The 20,983-nt window shown below is 34.9% G+C and overlaps 1 protein-coding gene across 1 annotated transcript in view; it reads left to right on the forward strand.

The window, feature by feature from the left end:
* ADAM23 (ADAM metallopeptidase domain 23) overlaps positions 1 to 20,983 on the forward strand; it is a 78,492-nt gene that overhangs the window by 21,392 nt on the left and 36,117 nt on the right. The window contains exons 4-11 of the mRNA XM_059820612.1: positions 4,177 to 4,240; positions 8,731 to 8,813; positions 9,534 to 9,597; positions 11,923 to 11,995; positions 12,532 to 12,605; positions 13,523 to 13,588; positions 17,485 to 17,556; positions 20,300 to 20,466. Coding sequence (XP_059676595.1) covers positions 4,177 to 4,240; positions 8,731 to 8,813; positions 9,534 to 9,597; positions 11,923 to 11,995; positions 12,532 to 12,605; positions 13,523 to 13,588; positions 17,485 to 17,556; positions 20,300 to 20,466 — 663 coding nt within the window. The remainder of the gene's footprint in view (positions 1 to 4,176; positions 4,241 to 8,730; positions 8,814 to 9,533; positions 9,598 to 11,922; positions 11,996 to 12,531; positions 12,606 to 13,522; positions 13,589 to 17,484; positions 17,557 to 20,299; positions 20,467 to 20,983) is intronic.

Genomic DNA, 20,983 nt, shown 5'->3' on the forward strand with positions numbered 1-20,983 from the left:
GGAAAGCATCTGCTGCTTGCTTTAACAGCTGGCCTGTATTCAAAGGCAGCAACTACTGGGAATGGCATATCCCTTTGCTGCTTATTTTGCATCGCTCAGTGGAACTTGGATAGAAGAGCTGGTGATGCAGGACAGCTTAATAAAAACAATTACCTAAGACAAACAAGGCAGGGTGGGAGGAACTATAGAAAAGGACACAGCAGACTAAATTTTTTTTTTCATTAGTTCATTCAGCATGTTGCAATTTGATGTGTTAATCATAAGGCATCATACAAATGTGTCGCTAGCCTAAAAATGCTTTTGTCTGCTGTGATCATGACTTACACAATTATTTCAATTAAAGCTTACACTGTTTTTGGTGCTCATGATACTGAAAAACAAATTTTCTGTACTGAATGCATTTCTGCTCATTCAAAATGTAAATGGATCAACTGAAAGATGACAAAACACAGTCCAGTGTAGATGAGGCACAAATGTATTTTCTAAAGTTCAGGGGTGCCTTTCAGAGGTAAATTTAGGCATTCTGTAAATTATAATGAAGGAAGAAGAGGTATTTTGTGATGCGGAGATCCTTACTTGATGCGTGAGTTCTGTATCTCATTCCTCAGGCACTTGTACTTCTACATGAGCTTTTAATCAGTGTATTCCAGGCCTTTCTTTTTGATGCCACTTGCATAAAGGATCCCATCACACCTACTGGTGAAATTACAGTGCTCTTCTGTGTATCTGTCTTTCATGTTGGAAAAAATGTTTGAAAGTTATTTTGGTTAAGTGTTCTTTTTTTTTTTTCTTAAATAATTTCTCCTGTCTTTTGTCAGATTTGTCAGCATTAATAACAGGTAAAATTTAGGTGCGAAAAATCTGCAGTAGCAATTTTATGCTTATTTTTACAGCTGTTGTTATTCGTGGAGCTTTAGCAAGATATAGAACCAACTCCCTTACCTACATTCTGTGTTTTTCTTTGCAGCAGTAGTGGAATGTTTTTGCTGATTTTTTTTCAGTCCTAGACTACTCTCTGCAATATCACATTTCAATACTAACCATTTATAAGCACAGTTACGGATGTGTTTGTACTGGTTTTGCTGTGAATATAGAGAACAGGACTGAGATTAGCTTTATTATAGCAGCAACCGGTTGTGTGTACTAGAAGAGCCATGTTGGAAAACGCCTGCGAACATACTGTCCCACTCCCGTCCCTCCCTCTTCCCCTGAATAAGATCATGGTTGTCTCAGATTAGCAGTGTACATCAAGGGATTTCTGGATGATTGGAAGTAAGGTGTTCTTTAGGATGTTTGCTAGTGTAGACAGGTACTTGGAATGAGAATAAGCGATACAAGGTACCTGCCAAGGCAGAAGCATACAGTTTAAGGAGAAGCTGACTGGTTTTTTTCAATGGAAAGTTCAAAATTCTTGCTGCCCTGTGGGAAATGTTAAGAGAAAAATGTCCTTGCAGTACGTTGGTGGTGATGTGTAACAAGCTTAAGAACACAATAATGATCAGAAACTAATGTTCAATACCCTATACAGTGTAGCATGAGAACAGGTTTGTGAAAGACAATAGCCTTATAATAGATTTTCTACTCCAACTTCTAGATGGTAGATACTGTGCTACATTTGGCAAAAGGATGGTTCACAAATTAAAGGTGCGTTTTGTTTACAGTGTGGCATTTGGGAAGTATATCGTGAATACCAGTTCTCAATTTTCTTTGGAGGGAATTTGTTCAGTATGGAGAATTTCATTGATGAGCCTTGTATCTAGCAGATCCCACAGGACAGTAGCATTGGAAAGTCAGCAATGAGAGAAGTGTAGAGTCTATTGGAAAAGCTGCTGTCTGCTGCATCCTTGCTTTATACTTGGAACATATATATAGGAGTATTCCATCATAAGCATGTCATGTTAGATATCCTATCATGTGGGACACTGTATTTACTACCTGAATCAGGAATCCTTTTGCAGTTGGAAGTAATGAGAAGCTAAAGAACGGAAAAGGTTAGCAGATGAAGGAAACAACTGGGTTACAACAGAAGTTCAATCAAAACCCAAGAAAAGAGTACTGAGTTCTGGAAAGATTCTGCAAAGGGTGGACTAAAGAAATTTTGGGCAGCTGTTATGTCACATGAAATGGGATAAATCTGAGAAACAAATGCTGTACTTAAACTACAGTTAGTTGTGAGTCAGTAGACACAGTGGGAAGTCACCTACTGCAAGTCTTACGAGATGCCAAAAGCACTAGATAGCACTGAAAGCAGTTCTGAGATCAGTCGTGTAAGGTTACTAGAAAAGGGCAAAAAAGGGGGTGTGAGAGTGTGAGCCTGTTTTGGAAACAGGTAGATAAATGCTGATCCTGGACTTGGTTTGAGGAAACCAAACGGTCTCCATGAATTCGAGCAGAAGTGTCTGTAAAAACCTGAATCTGGTCAAGGCCCTTTCAAGTTGAGCATATTTCCAGTGTTTAACCATCCTCAGAGATTTTTGTGACCTTATATCTAATCAGAATTTTCCATTTTCCTACTCATGTCAGTTACCTCTAGCCTCGTCTATGCCACCCCATTACGTACTGAGGATGTCAGTCCTTATGCTTCATAATAAGTATGAAAAATGCAAAGAAGAAAAGGACATTATCAACACTTCAATTGCTTTGTATATGTGATCCTCTTTAGAAGCTTCAAACCTTGCCACATTGAAGAAGTGAATGTTTGCATTGTAGTCAAATGCTTACGCTATTTATAAAACATTTGTATTCTCTTGCAGAAAATTTATACCTTACTATGATACAAATACAGAAAGCTAAAATGATTTTACGCAACTGATTTTATTTTTAAATCTGCTCTTCAAAAATATATCTATTAAATATTGCTGTCAAAATGAAGTTTAAGACAAATGATGAGACTTCAGTAATTATTCATGGCTATTAGTGTTGGTTTTGCAGGCACAGAGTGCCCATAATGAGGTCTCTCAGTTCCAAGAAAAAGGACTTTTAAGAGAACCACTGGTAACTGACTTCTGCAGGATCTTCTCTGATAAGTGTAGTCCCTGATAAATGCGGCATGAAGAATTGATTTTATGAGACAGTAGTCCCAGAGTTAGTGTGTTATCAGAATTGCTAATAGCCTAATCTGAGTTTGAGATACCCATTACCATAAGGTGTTGTTAGTTGTGAATTCCGGTCAGAGCTATTTTCTCAGGCCAGGCTTCCATAATGATGGTGGTTTTTAGTCATAGCAACAGTATTTTTGTTTTGATATATATACCTTCTTTTTTTTTTTTTAATTTGGAAGGGTACAGGCTCTTAGAGGCTTGAAAAATGCTGAGAATTCTGCATCACATTAAGTAAAATGCTTATCTTGCTTATATGATGGGGCCAGTTAACATATTTAACTGCTTTGCTCTCCCTGGGCTGCTCTGCTGCAACCCTGATTATAACGGGGTGAGAGGTGAACGGGGCATTGAAGTTATTCCAGGATATGTAAAGGCTAGGTAATCTTCTTTTTTTAAAAAAAATATAACAGAACTGTAAATTATACAGTATGGGAAATTTTTATGCTTCAGAAATTTGTTTTGCCAGAGTTAGGAAAAAAAATAAGAGTGAAAAAAGGATCCGAGAAGAAAAAGTGGAAGGAAGAAAAGGGGTAGTATGGGGGGGTTTCTTGTGGTGGTGTTTTTTTTTTTTAAAGAACATTGCTGTTTTTGGAAAAAAATGAGTATTTGCAGTTGTGAAAGGGAGGTACAGGTAAAGTATACACTCTTGTGTATTGTCTTCAGAACAATCGTGTATGTACTTGTTCAGCCTTACGTATACTCTGTTTAACTTTCAGATAAAATAGAAAGCTTATTTGAAAACTAATGAACTAAACATACATTTTTGCAGTACCAGTTACTGGCAGCAAACAAAGTTCTAAAGCTATGGGATATTTTTTTTGCATACTTAAAAGGCTGATAATCTAATTGTAAAGCTAAAATACAGGGGATTAGATTGCAGAATGAAATTCTCCCTTCTGTAACGCACTCTGGCTTCCAGTGCACCAGCAAACCATTTACTGGACACAAGCTGCTTGATTTTATTTTAAACTAATTTACAAGGTTTGAAAATTCTAACAAAAAAACCCAAATCCACTCATAGCAGTAGAAAGAATATTCGGATTTTTCTCATCTTGATTTTTCCTTTCTTTGACAGTGACTTGTTATCTTCCAATTATGTGGAGATTCACTATGAAGATGGAAAACCAAAGTTTTCTAAGGTATTGTGCTCTTAAAATGTGTCAGAATGGTCTTTCTGAGGGAACAATGCCAATAAAATGTTAGAAAAAAAAATTTTGCAAGACTTAAAAACACCAGAAGCCTTTTTCCACACATACAAAGTAACTGTGATCTCATCTTGTAAGGATAGCTCAGTAATACAAGAAGAATTGTGCAAAAAAAGAAAGCTGTGTGTCAGGGTGAGGGGTAGGCAGTGGTAGGTGGTAGTAGTGAAGATGATCCAGATACTGCCAGTACAATTACATCTTGTAAAATGTAGGGGGTGGAGGGGTTGAAGTCACCATCAGTATAGTCTTCATTAATTATTTACATGTCCTTAGCACAAACTGCAAGGGGAAGGGATAATGGTAATATAAGACATTCAAAGAAACTAAAAAAAACTTGCAGTGAGTTTTCTTTGCAAGAATGACACAGTTGTGAAACAGAAAACGAAAGACTTAACTCCAGATGTTGAGGTTTCAGTTATTACAAAACCAGCATGTTGCTTGAAATCCAATTAATTAAATTTGTCAAACTAGCTCCCAGATTGAATTCAGTGCCATAGGCTATTGATCCAAAGACAAAGAGATTAAAGTTACACAAGATCGTTCAGCCCTGACTAAGGGAACCAGATAAGTCTTTTTGTTTGTTGTGGTAACAAAATGAGGACTGGTAGGTTCCTAGGAAGGTTATAAACTACATTTTCAGGGAATGACTTTTTTTTCATATTTGGTATGAATGCTGGAATATTTGTTGTGAGCTTATTACGTGTGAAATATATCTGTAAATAGAGTGGAGGAGAGCAAGCATTCAAGTTGCAGTTATGCCTTCAGCAAGTCAGGACTGTTGTTTGTCCAAGTATTAGATGTCTAGTTTATTATTTTGCCCTTGTTACAGAGAATCTCAAATAAAACAATATGTTGCAGATTAGGGCAAAATTAAACAATTACATTGCAATATAATTATTATAAATATACTGTTTTGTTTTCTTCCACTGAAGAGGAAAAACAGTTTCATGTGACATACTAAGGAAGTTGTTTCATTAAGACTCAGTACTCTGCAGAATAGGCAAAAATGCTAAATGATGCAAGAAAACAATTCCCTCTGGTATTTAGACAAGCTCATGCAATTGTCAGCTGCAGCACTAGCATTGAGCACTGCGGTTGCTGAATCATGAATCTGACTGGAAAATTATATTAGAACTTTAGACTCAGCAAATGGACTACCTTTGCATGCTGCAGTAACTTGATCCAAACTTCCCAGGGGATGTTTTCTGAATTGATTTATTTAGAAACAATAATAGAGCTCCTGAGGTCACATTAAATCTGTAAAAGGCTTCATTATAAGTTCAGAAAATACACGTGCAATTTCTGTAGGAGATCAAATGAGGGCTATATCCTGATCTTTTGCAGTATCTTATAATCCTTTTTAGACCTGAGTAAGTAAAAGATTGTTTTGTTTCCTGATGTGGATGTAAACAAGTGAGATCTTGATGAAAAGTATTGTATTTTTCTAGAAAGGGGTAGTTTATTACAAGAGTGAAAACACCGAAGAACAAACAGCAATTTCTTTACTCGGATGACTGTCTTTAAGAAAAGTTCTTGAAAAGCTACTTGTGTGAGAAAGATAATCACAAGGGAAGGTAAATATGTAGTGATTGCTTTCTGTGTAGTACTTTGATTTAATTATGCACAATAATCTGTTAGGAATTTCATTCAGAATCTGAATAACATTAAATAAGATGCAAAATGGAAATAATGCTGTGCATACTTAAACAAAGAGCATGTACATTTTTGGTACTTCCTTGAGTTACAATAATTGCAGAAGGAATGAGTCCAATGTGCTTGTTGGAATTCAGATGACATATGACACCAGAATTAAGAATATTTTTATGATGATTGGTACATTTTTTCAAACAATGTGTGAGAGAGGCGACCACACTTAAGGCTTTTTAATAAAACTTTTTGAGAATACTTTAATTTAGCTGGGGTTATTGTTGATAGACATTAAAGACCAACTACATAAATGAGTAAATTGGTATCATTCAGTTTTCCTCATTTTAGTTTCATTGACATGTAGCAGCAGAATTTTTGGTATTTAACAGCTTCTAAATTCACTAGTCCTTTTTCTTTAGAAAAGTCAAAGTAATGCTTTAGAAAGTCGAAGTATTGTTTCTTGGTTTCTTTCTAAACATTCAAAGCTTGAACAGTCTGTTAATGTTGCTCTTGATGCGTTGTTTCTGTTGATAGAAAATAAATAGACTCTTCTTGTTTACTCAGTTGAACCATTCCTATGAAGCCAGTTTAATTTGCCCTTAGTCACGATAAGTAGTTCTGTAAGCCTGTAACGGTTTAAGCAATTTATTCCTCATCAATTTATAGAATTTTAGGGATTAGTAATTCTGCTGTCCAGCAATAAGAATAGAATTAATTTCTGTATCAGAATAGAGATAAAGGATTTAATTATTTGCCATGTTGCTGCCAATAGTATGTAATCCTAAAAATATGGTAAAGATTTTAGGTTTTTATACATATTTTGCTATTTACAATCAAATAATACAAAACTCTTGACAGTGCAGTAGAACTCTACGTCCATTACATGGAGAAATTAAATCACACAAATTTAGTACATAAAAGAAAACTAGAACATATAGGGAAAAATGCCAAATTGTGAAACTACAGAAAGTAAAAAAATTGGAAATTTAAAAAGATCTTCATGAAATTATTCTAACACTAGTAATTCTTGTGTGTGAGTAGATGATGCTTTGACAAAACAATTATTCCTGAATTTCTCATCTGAATCATTTATTTATTGTAGTCTGCTGTTAAGACCTCCTCCTGGAAGCTTCCTAGCCTCTGGGATACAGAATCATGTTCCCTCTTTCTGGCTTCCTAAATATTTGTGTTTTCTAAAAAATGAGACTGCTTTAGCTTGATTCATGTAGGGTGCTCTGACACAAAGTAGTCAGTAGCTTTGGAGGTAAAGCACACTTCTAGAAGGTGGGGAGATGTGAGTTGACTCTCCTCAAGGTGACCTGGGAAATTGTCCAGCAGTTGTGAAACCTGGGATGAGTGCTATAGTTATTAGCCAGAGAGGGGCATTGGCATGTAATGGTCAATATTTTGAAAAGAAAGCCACTGCAACTCTATTTTGTGAGGATCCGTCTTGTCACTCTTTTAGGTGGGTTCTGAGCATGCCTGAAGTTCTCTGCCCACTTTAAGGAGAGCTTAGACAGGAGCTAGTTGCTTCAGGAGAGGAGAGCTCAACTTACCTCATACTATGATGACAACCAGGCAGCTCTAGGGAACCTGCACTTCTAATTCAGAGGAAAGCATGTAGCATTCACTAGAGTTTAGTTGGCATCTGAGCAAGGCTTTCCTGGATCAGAACTTTAAGATTTTAAGTATGTACCAATTCTTCTCTGTGGTATTTTGGTCTCCTGCTTTGTCCTGTTCCCCCCCATATATACACGTATTGCAACTTCCCTTACGTTCTTGTGGAGAAGTGGAAGACTATACACAGAGCTTCATTGCATATCCATTTGGTAGCACATTTTGCGCTAATTCTATGCGGCCTAATCCCTGCATCAGTTGACTGTTCAAGTTGCGCATTGCAGCATTCAACAGGGTCTCCCTTCATATCATTAGGGCCTTTGAGAGCTGAGGTTTTGGATCGCAGTTTTGGATGTTGTTTGCATATTTTTTTTTTTTAAAGTCTCTAACATTTAAACACACTTGTAGGTAATTTAAATGTTATTATTTTTAAAATAAAAGGCAGGACCTTGTCTAAAACATGATTGCTGGCTTGCTTAGAGAAACAAAAAAATCCTACCTTCTTTTGAATAATTTGGGTTTTCCACCTATTTGGAATTTTATGCAGTTAAAATCAAGAGCTGACTTTTAGTACCCTTTTGATATGTACAGTAAAAATGCAATTGTACACTTTAGCGTGGCTAAACCATATTAACTTACTGGCTCATTCATCATTAGTGATGTTGTTACCTACAGTCTAATGATGTAACGTTTTAATTGATAAATTTTTAGTGAGACAAAATTGGTAGAATCCAGATCTAAGCCAAATACATGCCAGGTGATTGATGAACACTGTATCACTTGTAATTTTAACAGACCTGGAAGGCATCAGGAAACAATTCAATGCTCATGTAACCAGAATTATGTAACATTTTTACAGAATCAATTTACAGCAAAGAAATGCACTTAAAAAAAGATTAAGAATGCTGTGACTTCAACAAAAAAATAACCCATGTTATGGCTTGAAGAGTTATATAAATTAGTCTTTACTTGGCACAGTTTTTCTCTTATAAGCAATTAGGGCTAGTCATTGGTATTTACTTTAGCATTGCTTTCTCTGAAATTTTACCTAATGCAAGGTGTTAGATCTTTTTTTGCCTTGGTTTTAAGCAACAGACATTAAATCAGGGTCATTTTGTGTGTGTGTGATTGTTTGTATGTTTGTTTTTAAACATTATTAGGGTGGAGAGCATTGTTACTACCATGGAAATATCAGAGGTATCAAGGATTCCAAAGTTGCTCTTTCAACTTGTAATGGACTTCAGTAAGTGCATGTTTGCATTTTTCAAACAAGGCTATTAACTAATCATTGCTCTTGAATATTATCTTTTAATACGTGAAGGACTGAAACTCTACAGGCCTAAAGATTTTTGATGTTTTGAAATGCCAGTACCAGCTATGCCAAACTGCTAGCATTTTTTTTTTTGTATCATTGGGATTAAAGTCTTTTGATGCTCTCTAGTGAAACCTTTGAATATGGTAAGTGCAAATAAATATTTCACCAGGCTTATTATCGTAAAGGATAAACAAGAATTGTACTTTAGCAGTTTGCATGCTCAGTATTTATGTATAATTCTGTCAGCCAATAGAAAAATTGTTCTTTTTGTTGGATTGTACAAGGAAAAAAATGTAAGAAGTTAGTCCTTACTAGGATTAATTACTGTTAAGTGCAGCTCAGCTGTTTGATTATATATTCTGCATTCTAATTTGTGTCTTAGGGCTTCCTCTTTCCAAGGTCAAATCTGTACTCTTTTTGGTTCTTTGTCATTACATTGCCATTACATTCAGTGTTAGTTCATTAAAATGCACCTGATCTCTTAAAAAAATTCTTAGCTTTAGCCACATGCTGTAGTAATGAACATATATGAAATTTATTTTAATATTGATCAGTTTTTCAGCGCTAAGTTTGGTCAAAAATCATATCCTGGAGTCAAATTAATTGCCCTGTAATCCTAAATATCACTTCTTTTTCTCCATGGTCTAGTGGCATGTTTGAAGATAGTACTTATTTGTACTTGATAGAACCCATGGATCTGACCCACAGTGCAGTAAGTTTATTGTTATCTAATTTATTTGGTTTGGGAAAGAGAGTGGTTAAGGAATAGCAAATAGAAGTATTAGAATAAATCAATAAACGAGTGACCTCTCTTATGCATTCATATGAAAACCAAAAGTATTTTAAAACACTTGATTGGAATTTATTTAAGGCAAGGAATGTGTAAGTATGAATTACCTAAGATTTTTCTCTGCTTTTCTTTAATATTTCTTTTCCTAGTTGTTGTTGACCATTTAGATGTTGGGAGTAGACTAATAAGACTGTTTCCATAGCAAATGGTTATGGACTGTCAAAAACTGTTTATCAATTTGGTCTAGTACTTGAAATAAAGGATTTATAAATTCATAGAAGGGATCTCTGGAAGTCATTTATTCATCCCTCTCTAAATAGTTGGATCAGATTGCTCTTGACCTACCATGTCTCCACAAAGAGTTTAATGAAGTAGATAATTATATCTGGGTATCTTACACTTTATATGTGTTAAGTCAGTGGTTGCTGTATAGGTTAAAAATACACTGATCCAGCATATTCAAATATATGACTATGCTGGATCAGCATGTAGGACTGCATTTAAGCAAGTATCTTGCTAACTATTATTATTTTTGTACTTCATCTTAAGTATTATAATACAGCTGTTCCTAAAACTTTACTGTTAATAGAACTGACTCAATTTCATAAATAGTAGTAAAAGTGGGTAGATTTCTACCTCTTGAATGGTTCAAAGATTTGAGTGATTTTCAGTGAAATGGTTCTGCAACATTGAGACAGTGAGTTCTTATGGTTTGTATTCAGCTTGGTCTGTAGGATATATTCCAGATGCTGTATCACAGCTCCCAAGCTTGTCTTGCTCTAGTACTTGCCATTATATGATAAATAATATGATGCTGCAGAACTGATATGTTTGAGTGACTGTGAAGCTGAACTTACAGTCCAAAGAAAGATCTGCGAAATCTTTGACTCCTGACACTTTCAAAGAAACTGGATCAACATTCAGAGGAATCAGTATCATTTGGATGGTCAGTTTTTGGGCTGTAAATGAGACTATAGAGACACAGGAAAACATTACAAAGATTTCTCAGTCTCCTCAGGAACAATATTACATGCCATGTGTTAAGCTATGTAACGTATTTTTATGTAGCACATATTCATAAAAGTTGTAAGACTGAAAACTGACAGCACAGATACAGTAAATTCATGGAGATTATATTTATACAATGGTATCCATATAGTAGGCAGAGGAGAATTTGACTAAACTGTTTTCTTGCTTGGGTGCACCAAGGAAACCAGGATCTCTCTCTCAGTGTGATATTTCAGTAAAACTTGGAAGTAGAGCAAAAGTTCTGGTTATGAAAGTGAGATACCATCTGCCATCTCTGAGGATTCAAGTGGAATTCTAAATGATAAGAAGACGGATGAGATTAATATTTTTCTCAAAACTACTGACAACCAAAATAATACAGATACAGAGAGCTTTCAGAGGCTCATTTTTTGATTTTACTACATGAGATAAATATCTTGGCCAGACCCTTCAGCATGTAGTTTATTCAGCTTGATTAATCTTAACTATAGTAGATACTATATAAAACTTTTTTCTCTTCCCCACCCTCCCCCCCACCCCAGCAAAAATATGCAGTATTTTCCTTCAGTGTGTTATGTATTTCTTACAGAAGTTACAGAACAGTAGCATCAAAGATGCTGAAAAGAATTGCTTGTTTAGGCAGGCTCTGCAGAGGAGGTGTTACGGAAGAAAAAATAGTTGTTTTCTAGAGCAGATACCAAAATGTGATAATTTGGCGCATGTCAGGCTTCTAAAGAAAACATGCATTAAAAGTTGTCTCCTTTTTAAATGGTGCATACACCAATAAACCAGGGTGAAATAGTACTCTTAAAGATAGCGTATTGATTAGTTTCTTGCATTTTGCTGCAATTAGATAAATTTTTGTCATTAATAGTAATAGTTGCTTTTCATCTGTGAGAGGAAGATTTCAACTAGATATATACTCTCTAATTTGATTTATTGGAATAAATGATCTGTGTTCTCTAACACTAAGGCTTTTAAAGGACTTCTCTCAAGTAATCTCAAAGATATCTGTGATACTTCAGTTTTGTGGGCCAGTAAATGTGCTGAAGCAGAGAGGCTCCAGGATTCGCTCAGGATTGCAAATAGATTGCTTCAAATTAGTACTGTGCCAAATTGACACTATGATTGCTTGCATTTTATGGAAAAATAATAAAAATTATAAATGCTGACGGAAGTGCCTCACTTTTCACGTGATCTTATTCATTAGAAGAAAATGTTATGTATTTTTCTTATCAGGAAAGTAAAAGCAGGCCACATATCATCCAAAGAACTTATGGAACACAAGTCTCCAAGCAGTTGCAGGACCTTGGTATGTTTTTGCTTATGTTACGAGTTTTTAAATATTGGAAATATTTGTATGTATAACTTGAAAAATTTGAATATGAGACTAACAGTCTATATAAAATTGCTGATTATTTAGAAAAACTTGAAAAATAGATATTAACCTGACTTTTTTCACAATTATTGCCATGGAATTTAGAGCTGTCAAAAAGCAGATGAAGTATTTCCATCCATGAAGACCTGTATTTATCTTTCTTCTGCAAATCTTTTAATTTAATCAGTCATATTAATGCTATTGAGGACGTGAGATGGAAGAAAACGTATATTCTAAGCCCAGGTTACAATCACTTTACCTCCCCTTGCATGCTTTAATTTTAACTTTAGATTTCCAAGTTATTTGAGTTTTGATATGACATATTTTACATTTTGTATATTTCAAAAAATTAACTTTTTAATATCAAAGGTTCTTCTAATTTTGGTGATCTTAATCTACTTTTGGTTTGTACAGTGTATGTAAGTAGTTTAAAATAATGCCATGAAATTCTTAAATTGTAATTTGTACAGAGACTGAATCTAGTTCTGAATGGCCCTTTCTGTCTGAACTACAGTGGCTGAGGAGAAAGAGAAGAAAAAGAGCAGTGAGTAGAAGTGTGCCCCTGAGTTAAGACCATTTATAAACACAACCCCCAAACCACTAATATCTGGATGTTTTAATGTTGAGAGAGTGTAGGCTTTAGAAAACACATTTTTTGGGAAGCTTAATATTGTCACATAATACAATTATCAAATGATAAAACAAGATTATTCTTTAAAAATAGAATATTTGGAGAAAAGTGGATAAACGTTCTAAAGTGACAACAATACTGTACATTAATTGAATGGAAGTTTGGTAGTGAAAATGAGTTTAAAATTTTAAGTTTTGGGTCTGCTTGAGGATAAAGAATAATTTTGAATAAAGTTTTGCTACTTTGTGGATATCTGACTTTATTTTCATTTGGCTCGTTAAGTAGCATGATTAAATTAAAAACCCCAATGAGGACACCCAGAACTGGGTTGAGAGAACGGAAATGGACAGTCCTCATGATCTGCACATGCATATGTGTCAGTTAGGGGAATAATTGAGTTAAAGAAGATTATTCTGAATTTCTTCACTGAGTTGCACAATCCACAGCATATTTTTGAGGGCGCATCTATTTTTAGTAACTTCCTTCTTCATTAAATCTGCGATGAATAGTACAATAGACCAAGAGGTTTTAGTGTTTGAGATTTTTCTCCTTTGTGAAAATAAGAGAGGAGGTGGCTTCTGTGCTGAACCAAAAAGAATAGATTCGAAACGTTCTTAATGATGTGACTGAGATTCTCAGCCAGTGTCGTATCATAACTCACTAAATTACTGGAGCTATGATTATTTACCCTAGTTGAATGTTTGACCCAGTTTTTTCAGGCTTACACACCCTACGTAATATTTATGGGTAATCCTATTAAATCAGCTGCAGTTATTTTTGAAAATCACTACATCTTCATGATTTCTCAAAGAATTTCTTTAATCCATCAGGTATCTCGTGGTATCTTTGAAGAAATGAAATATCTGGAGCTCATGATAGTCAATGACTATAAAATGGTAAGTATATCAATTCAGTTGTAATCTTTCTTTTGATTATAATTTGTAGGTTGATGTACAGCACTGTGCTGCATCAGCTACTTTTGGGTCTAATGTTTCTCTTATCAGCAGCTGTTCACATTTGTACCGTAAGACACAGTATAGGCCATAATACCTAATAATGCTTAATGTTACATAAGATTTTCTACAGCAATTATATATTCAAAATAAGTTTGAAACACTTCGGTATCATATGGATAACTTAATATGCCCATAACCAACGAAGTAAAGCAACGAAACGTTTTTATGTCTGGAACAAACACACTAAACATTCTAAAATTACATCCTATCCTTAAAGTAATACAGAAAGAAGTCAGAACTTGTTACTTTGAGTTTAGTTTTACTAACTTAAATTTTAATGCAGCAAAGTATATAGACAAAACTATCTTATTGTTCTTCCTGGCTATTCCACACTTATAAACAGAATTCATAATGAAGTGCAAGATAAGCTGTTTGTTCAGTTCAGAAGGTGTTTGTCATTTGATTTAAAGAAAAAGAAAAAAAAGGGGGGGGAAAAAAAGCCCACTTTTTTTTTCCTTTTTGTCTTGAGGGATGACTGGAAAAAATCAGACCATGTGACGTTTGTTATTTATATTTTACTGCTTTCACTAATTATGCCAAGTAAGACTATCAAAGTGTCTGTGTGTTACCCTTATGAAAAATCAGGAGAGAGGGGCCTGGGGAGTAGTAAGTTTTGTAAACCTAAACAACTATGTTATAGATGTTTTTTGAAAAGCATCATCAATTTGTGTCCAATAGCTACATTTTAACTAGAGCATATCTGTTATGGAAAAATACTCAGTGTAGGTTTAAAAGTTTTCTAATAACAAAGAATATACTGCAACCAACAGCGAGTTACTCTAAAAACAACTTGATTGTGCCTTGTTCTGAGCCCTTGTCTTGCTTAGCTTTCTCAGCTGATCATTGACCAAGAGGCAAATAAAGATCATCAACTCTTAGTATGACTTTGCTTCTGTGTGAGCAAGACCTTTTTTTAAATCAAATTCTGTTCATAAAACAGTTTCTACTTATTTTATGTGTAAATAAATTAAACTTTTACATTTCTGTAAGAACTCCTTGCATCTCTCACTCTACTGCATGTTTTCCCGATGCTTTATGTTGTTGTGGACTCTTTTGTCAACACTGAAGGATGATTTTGAAGAGCCAGAAATAGCAGATATCAGAACAGGATGCAGTATTTTGTACTTGTTCCAGTGCTGAATAGACAGATAATACAACCTTCCCTCATCTGTTTAATAAATCATAGAAATAGTGTGGGCAAAAATAACCTATATTTAATGTGTCAGTTCAGCGGTGGGGCAGGAATTTGGGTGGGAAGAGTAGGACAGAAATTGCTTCAACTGTTTTTACTTGTAAAGCCACCTGGTAGGAAACTATTCTAAGGGTGCTCACGTGTTTGTTGTTTCAGGGTAGGGCACAGTAACTGAAATTAGGGACATTTTGTTGTCTTGTTTGAGGTCTGTGGTTGGTGTTCCTTATGAAGAGATAATATTTCTATGTCCATCTGTTTCCTCTGGCCTCTTGTATTACAGCCATGCTTAAAGGACAACCGTCCTCTTCACTACACTTGTTACAGACACTGATTGTTGTCTCCTCTTAGGCTTTATTTGTTAGAACTTTAGATGACAAGCATTCAAGATTTTTTGCTTCAGAGTTGTCAGTGACTCAGAAGCAAATAATAATTCTTTTCAAGGAATAAAATGGATATACTTAAGGAAGCGTTCACAATTATGAGTTAAAGCCTGCCAATCCAGGAGCTCACTAAATGTGCTTTTAAGGTTTTCTGCTTACCAGTAGAGGGCAGATTTCTCCCGCAGCAAGGTTCTTTGTTAGAAGTATCTTAAACCTCTTTGGCCATTGTGTTGTTAGGTGGTTAATACTATGTATTTTCACAAAATTTTCCTTTCCTGTAACGCTAAAGACAAAGCTCGATGTATTTAATTAGGTTGTTGCACTTTTTACTGACTTACTCAGCTTAATTTCTGTTTTAGGAACTGTGTTTAAACACATTATGTCATATATTGCTATTGATTTTGGCATTTAAATACTTCCATGAAAACCAAGATCATTTTCCAAAGCATATAATCTTACCTTTCCACTTCTGGGAAAGTTTGGGATTTGCTCAAAACAAAAAAACCCAAAGCCCACCCTTCTACCCTCTCCCATTATTTTGTTCTAGTATCGTGGTTCCCTAGGGGGCAAACAGAGTCCTGTGACATGGATACTCTTCTCAGTGTACATCCTAAGTGCCTACTAGCACTGTAGCTGAAAGTGCTTTGTTTTGAGAATAGTTATAGGGGAGGGAGTCTCTGCAAACCTGTGTTGTAGGATCTTTGGGTATAAAACCTGCTCTGGATGTGATGAAGCATTGTGGAACTTAACAATGAGTAACTGCATATGCAAAAAAATTATCTTCCTACAGTCCCATGAATGAGTGTCATCATAAAGTTTGATGAACTTTTTGTTATCTCTATGGCATTTTGTCCATATAAAACTAGGTTTCTTGTGCAAAATTGAGTGGAATGTAAAGGGATAGAAAATTTGTTATCTAATAATACAGTGTTTATGTGTGTGTCACTCTTCTGACTTTTGATTTGAGAAACAGATTATTCAATTTTAAAAGCATATATGTCTTCCAGTTTTACTTTCACCTTTGCATCAAGCATAATTCTGGAAAACAGGGGATTTGTCTATTTTGTAATTCTGATTCGGGAAGGCAGTTAATCATCTAACTTACTTGATGAGAGTAGCTACTCAGTTGCTCAGAGAAGAATCAGACCCTCTTGTTTTGAGGCCTCTTTTTGGGTACTGTGTTTCGGCGTGGGAATAGCTGACACTTCCATGGAACTTGATAATATTTGCTCATGAGGTGATGAGATTTGTTGCTTTTAACCAGTAGTTGAAATTAGTAAAGGTTTTTTAATGATGACTTTTTACCCTCTTTGTTCGATGCAATTTTGTGTCCCCTTTCTGTGAAATGTTGAAGATCTATTTTCCCTGCCTGCAATTCATATTGTATAATGCAATTTTGGTTTATAATTTTACAGTTTTTTGAAAGTCATGGATTTATGTTCAGATAGCATAGCAGAATTTTTGGAAAATTTGACCTGGAACAGAGGAGACTTGTGGGGCAGGATGAGGAAAGACATGAAACAATTGTAATGACATGCACAGAAATTAGGAAGCAGAACTTGTAATATAGCTCATCTAAGTCTATAGAAATGGAAAAAAATTGAAGTTAAAACTTAAGATATTCAGCTTAACTCTTTCCACATTCAAACACATATTTACCATGCACTCCCTCTTCCTTTTTGCCTTTTGGTATAACTAATACTACTTGTCATAAAAGTCCGGTGCTATAGTAGAGAAAGGATGCCTTTGCAAAGAGGTGTACACAGAACAAGTGGTAAATGCTTCATCTTCATGTCTCATAATTATAGTAATGGAATATGGCTAGTACAGTCTGATATTTAACTCATCAGGTTAAGCGCAGTTTTAATGGGTACAGCATCCTCTCAATTTTGAGCTCATGTTTATATTCATGTTTACCCGTAATTCTGTCTTGAACATTTGAACTCTGATTCTAAATAGGGTATTTCTTGTGGCTAAATGCGCCTTTTTATAGATGTGAAAGTCTGTCTAGCATACATGGCTTCCCTTCCTTTATCTTCCAGGGATTCTTGAATATGAGATATAGGCTGTGATCTGAAAAGCTTTTTGAGTTTTTTCCCTTACTCTTTCTTAAAATATTAATTTTTCTTTTTTGCTGTAAAAACAAAGAATTAGTAATAAATATTTAAGTTCTCACTATGCTCTACTTTTTCTTCTCCTTTTAGTTCAAAAAGCACCGTTCTTCAAATGCATACACAAACAATTTTGCAAAGTCTGTGGTAAACCTTGTAGATGCTGTAAGTATTAATGTTTGTTCTGAAAACTGTATCACTGACTTTGTTAGTTTAGCGCTGTATTTAAAAAGTTAACATTAGCAGATACCAGGATAAAAAAAATGAGCAGCTATAAAAATTACATTTTAAAACGTATTTCCAGTTCCTCTGCAGAAGAATAGCCTGGGGTGAATGTGTAAGAAACCACCAAATTATCCGTGGCATTTTCTCAAAGCTTACAACTGCGAGAGTTTGCCCTTGGCAGGGGGGATTTCACACTTCAAGGAGCTTTTAGTATCTGTCACTGCTTAAGAATGAGATTTAATCGAGTTTAGATTTGTGAAACAAATCTAACCACAAGTGGTTGAAGCTGCGAGTATAGTTCACAAAAGATACACATATCTATTGGCAGAAAAAGAGAGTGTGAATAAAAATTCTCCTTTATAAAATCTGTATTTATAGCTTAAAAAACCAAAAAAAATCCCATTGTAGTACATTATAAATGAGTGGCACTGACACAGATACCATACTTGCATCTGTGACTAAATTTAGAACAATTTCATACAGAACATATAAACTAAAAGTAAGATTTGTGGTAAAATTGGATTTTTTTCTCTTTTGATACACATGTAATGACCACACACATTTCAGAGCTGTGTTTGTAGTGAAAACAGGATAGATTCTCTAGTAGTGATAAATACAAAGGCTAGCAAAATTCTGACTCTAAGTCTCCTTTCCATGAGATGTTACTGATACCAACAGAACTGCGTGATATGATTCAGTGCAAAACATTGTCAACAGTTTGTTTAGTTTGGAGGAAGCAATACAGTATTTGTTCTTAGTATCTTACAGATAAAGTATTATGTATACTGTATATATATTGAAAATGTAGGTGAATATATTTATAATACATGAAATACTGGAAGTGTTTTGGAATATTTTTGTGTAATGGTCTGAAAATGCCAGTAGTCTGAAGAAAAGTTACTAGAGCAGATAAAAGTATAAATAATTGAAATAATATTTCTGCAATTAATATTGGACATTCCCAAAGAAAGGGTGACATCTTCATTTTTTTCTCATCTGATCATTATTTCTTTGTATTTCTTCTTCATTTCAACAAAAGTTATTTAATCTACCTTTCCTTTCTCTGACTATTCCTTCTGTTTTTCCATTTTTATTTGCTGTATGTGTGTATATAGAAACATTCAGCTTCTCTCCAGCATAGAATTCAGTCCCCTCATGGAGATCTTGCAAAATGACATATTGATGGCCTTGTCTTTAAACAAAGTGTGAAAAGGAGCAGGAATTCCTGCTTATTATTCCCTTGTGTTCATAGGGAGTGGGCTGTATTTCTTACTGATACATTACTGGGAAAAGGATATTGGCTTTCAGAGGCTTCCAGGTTCTCTGCTCCACTTCCATTCTTTCCTTCCTGTTTGCTTTAGGAAATATGGTTTTCCTCTCAGCGAACACAAGTAAAGTCTTTATTGATCCACCCATATGTAATTTCTGGGGTTTAATTTTATTGATTTCTCTCATGTTGTTAACCATTTTCTGTGTATGTCCTCAGCCTGTTTCCCTCAGATTGAAGCATATTAATATCCTTTTTTCCTTCAAAGTTCTTGGACAAAATTGAGCTTAGCTGGTTGCTCTCTCTTGCTTTTTATATTTATTGCTGGTTTTTCTAAGCTGAATATTATACATTGACTTTTTTATAAGGATAATGCTGCCTTGATAAAAAAGACTGGCGTGCTAGTCAGTGCTAATTGATTCAGTACAAATATCTATCATAACTGCAGGAGGATATTTGCAATTCATGTTGTGTATTGTAGGTATAATTTGGCAAAAAGATAATAAAAGCATATATTTAATATGGTGCCTCACGGAAGTGACCAAATAACTTGCCTTTTGTGTATTTTATGCATTAGGCATCCAACAGATTAATTATCCAGTGCTTTTAGATCGTAACTAAGTATGATCAGTAAGTGTTCATGTCCCATGTAAGACTTTTGATGGGCAGACTGTCTGTTGCGGATAAGGAATGCATCTTTTGCAGATCTGCAAGTTCTGAATAACCTTAGTTAATAAAATTTGGCATTTTATGACCTGAACATAAAGAAAGCAGGAGCTTTATTTCAGAATCAAGTATCATGCACAAAGTTAAAACTGATATTTTAAAGCTGTTTTCTAATTATTAGGGCCTGATTGTCATTTCCTTGTCTATTGCTACAGTGACATTAAAATTAATAGAAAAATTAATATTCTTACTTAATTGTTACATTACTTGAATAGCATTAAGTGATCGTACTATAAATAAAAACCAAACATGTGAATTAAATTTTGGCTATATTGGAGAGCTGAGAAGTTATTTAATCTTGACTTAAGAATTGGCTTTGGCTATTCTTTGTCTTTGAGATCTATCTTTTATTTTTCTTCAACATCACCCAGTGTGCCTTTACATTTCTTCTTTACTGATTTTTGTACAGGTTTTCTGCAGAACTCAGTGGTGAAATTATCTGACATGAGAATTATAAAGAAAAGGGAGTAGCTCAAAAAAGGAGCAGCAAGGTTTTTTGTCCTCTAAAACATAAAATTTAAGTTGATCAGAATATTAACTTTTAGGAAATCCAAGGCATTACCAGCTAACTGTTTCCCCATGTTTCCCTTCTGCTTTATCCCTCTTGTCCTTCCGCTTTACTCTTACTGGCTAACTGTGCATGTTTGACCCAGTGTTCTACTCCTGTGCCTGTCCTGTCTCTGCCCTCAGATATACAAGGAACAGCTGAACACCAGGGTGGTTCTTGTTGCTGTGGAAACTTGGACAGACAGAGATCGTATTAATATACACCCTGACCCTCTGCAGATGCTTCATGATTTCTCCAAATATCGACAGCACTACATCAAACAGCACGCTGATGCTGTGCACCTGCTCTCGTATGTACCGTTATACAATGGTTTAGACTATTACAGTTTTATATACTTTTCTGTCTACTGCTTTTGTCTACCTTGCTTACTTTTTTGCTTGGTAGTCACTACATCAGTCAACATCTGCCTTCCTTAGGAAGCTTAATCTATTTTTTAACACATTAGTCTATTTTTAATAGGTGTAGTATATATCATGGTCATGTTGATATGTATCTATAATGAAATTTTAATGTCTTTGCAACCTGGAGATGGTGTCACATATTTGAAGTGTCGTCTGATGAGCCTAGTTTTGCTAATCAGGTGTATAAGGTACTGCTTTCCCAGTAAAGAGCAGGAGAGGGCAGAGCTTACAGTATTATGTGTTGCCACAAGAGCATTCCAGTTACTGTATTTATTCACACATGTAGCTGCAGTGATGATTTGTTAATGGAAGGTCTTCTCCTTTAGATCTGTAATGAATTGTTTTCTGAGACACAATGCATTTTGAGGGGAAATTCCACTTGCATCATTAGGCACAACATCAACC

This window comes from Gavia stellata, chromosome 8 (assembly GCF_030936135.1).
Source record: "Gavia stellata isolate bGavSte3 chromosome 8, bGavSte3.hap2, whole genome shotgun sequence".
NCBI classification, from domain to species: Eukaryota; Metazoa; Chordata; class Aves; order Gaviiformes; family Gaviidae; genus Gavia; species Gavia stellata.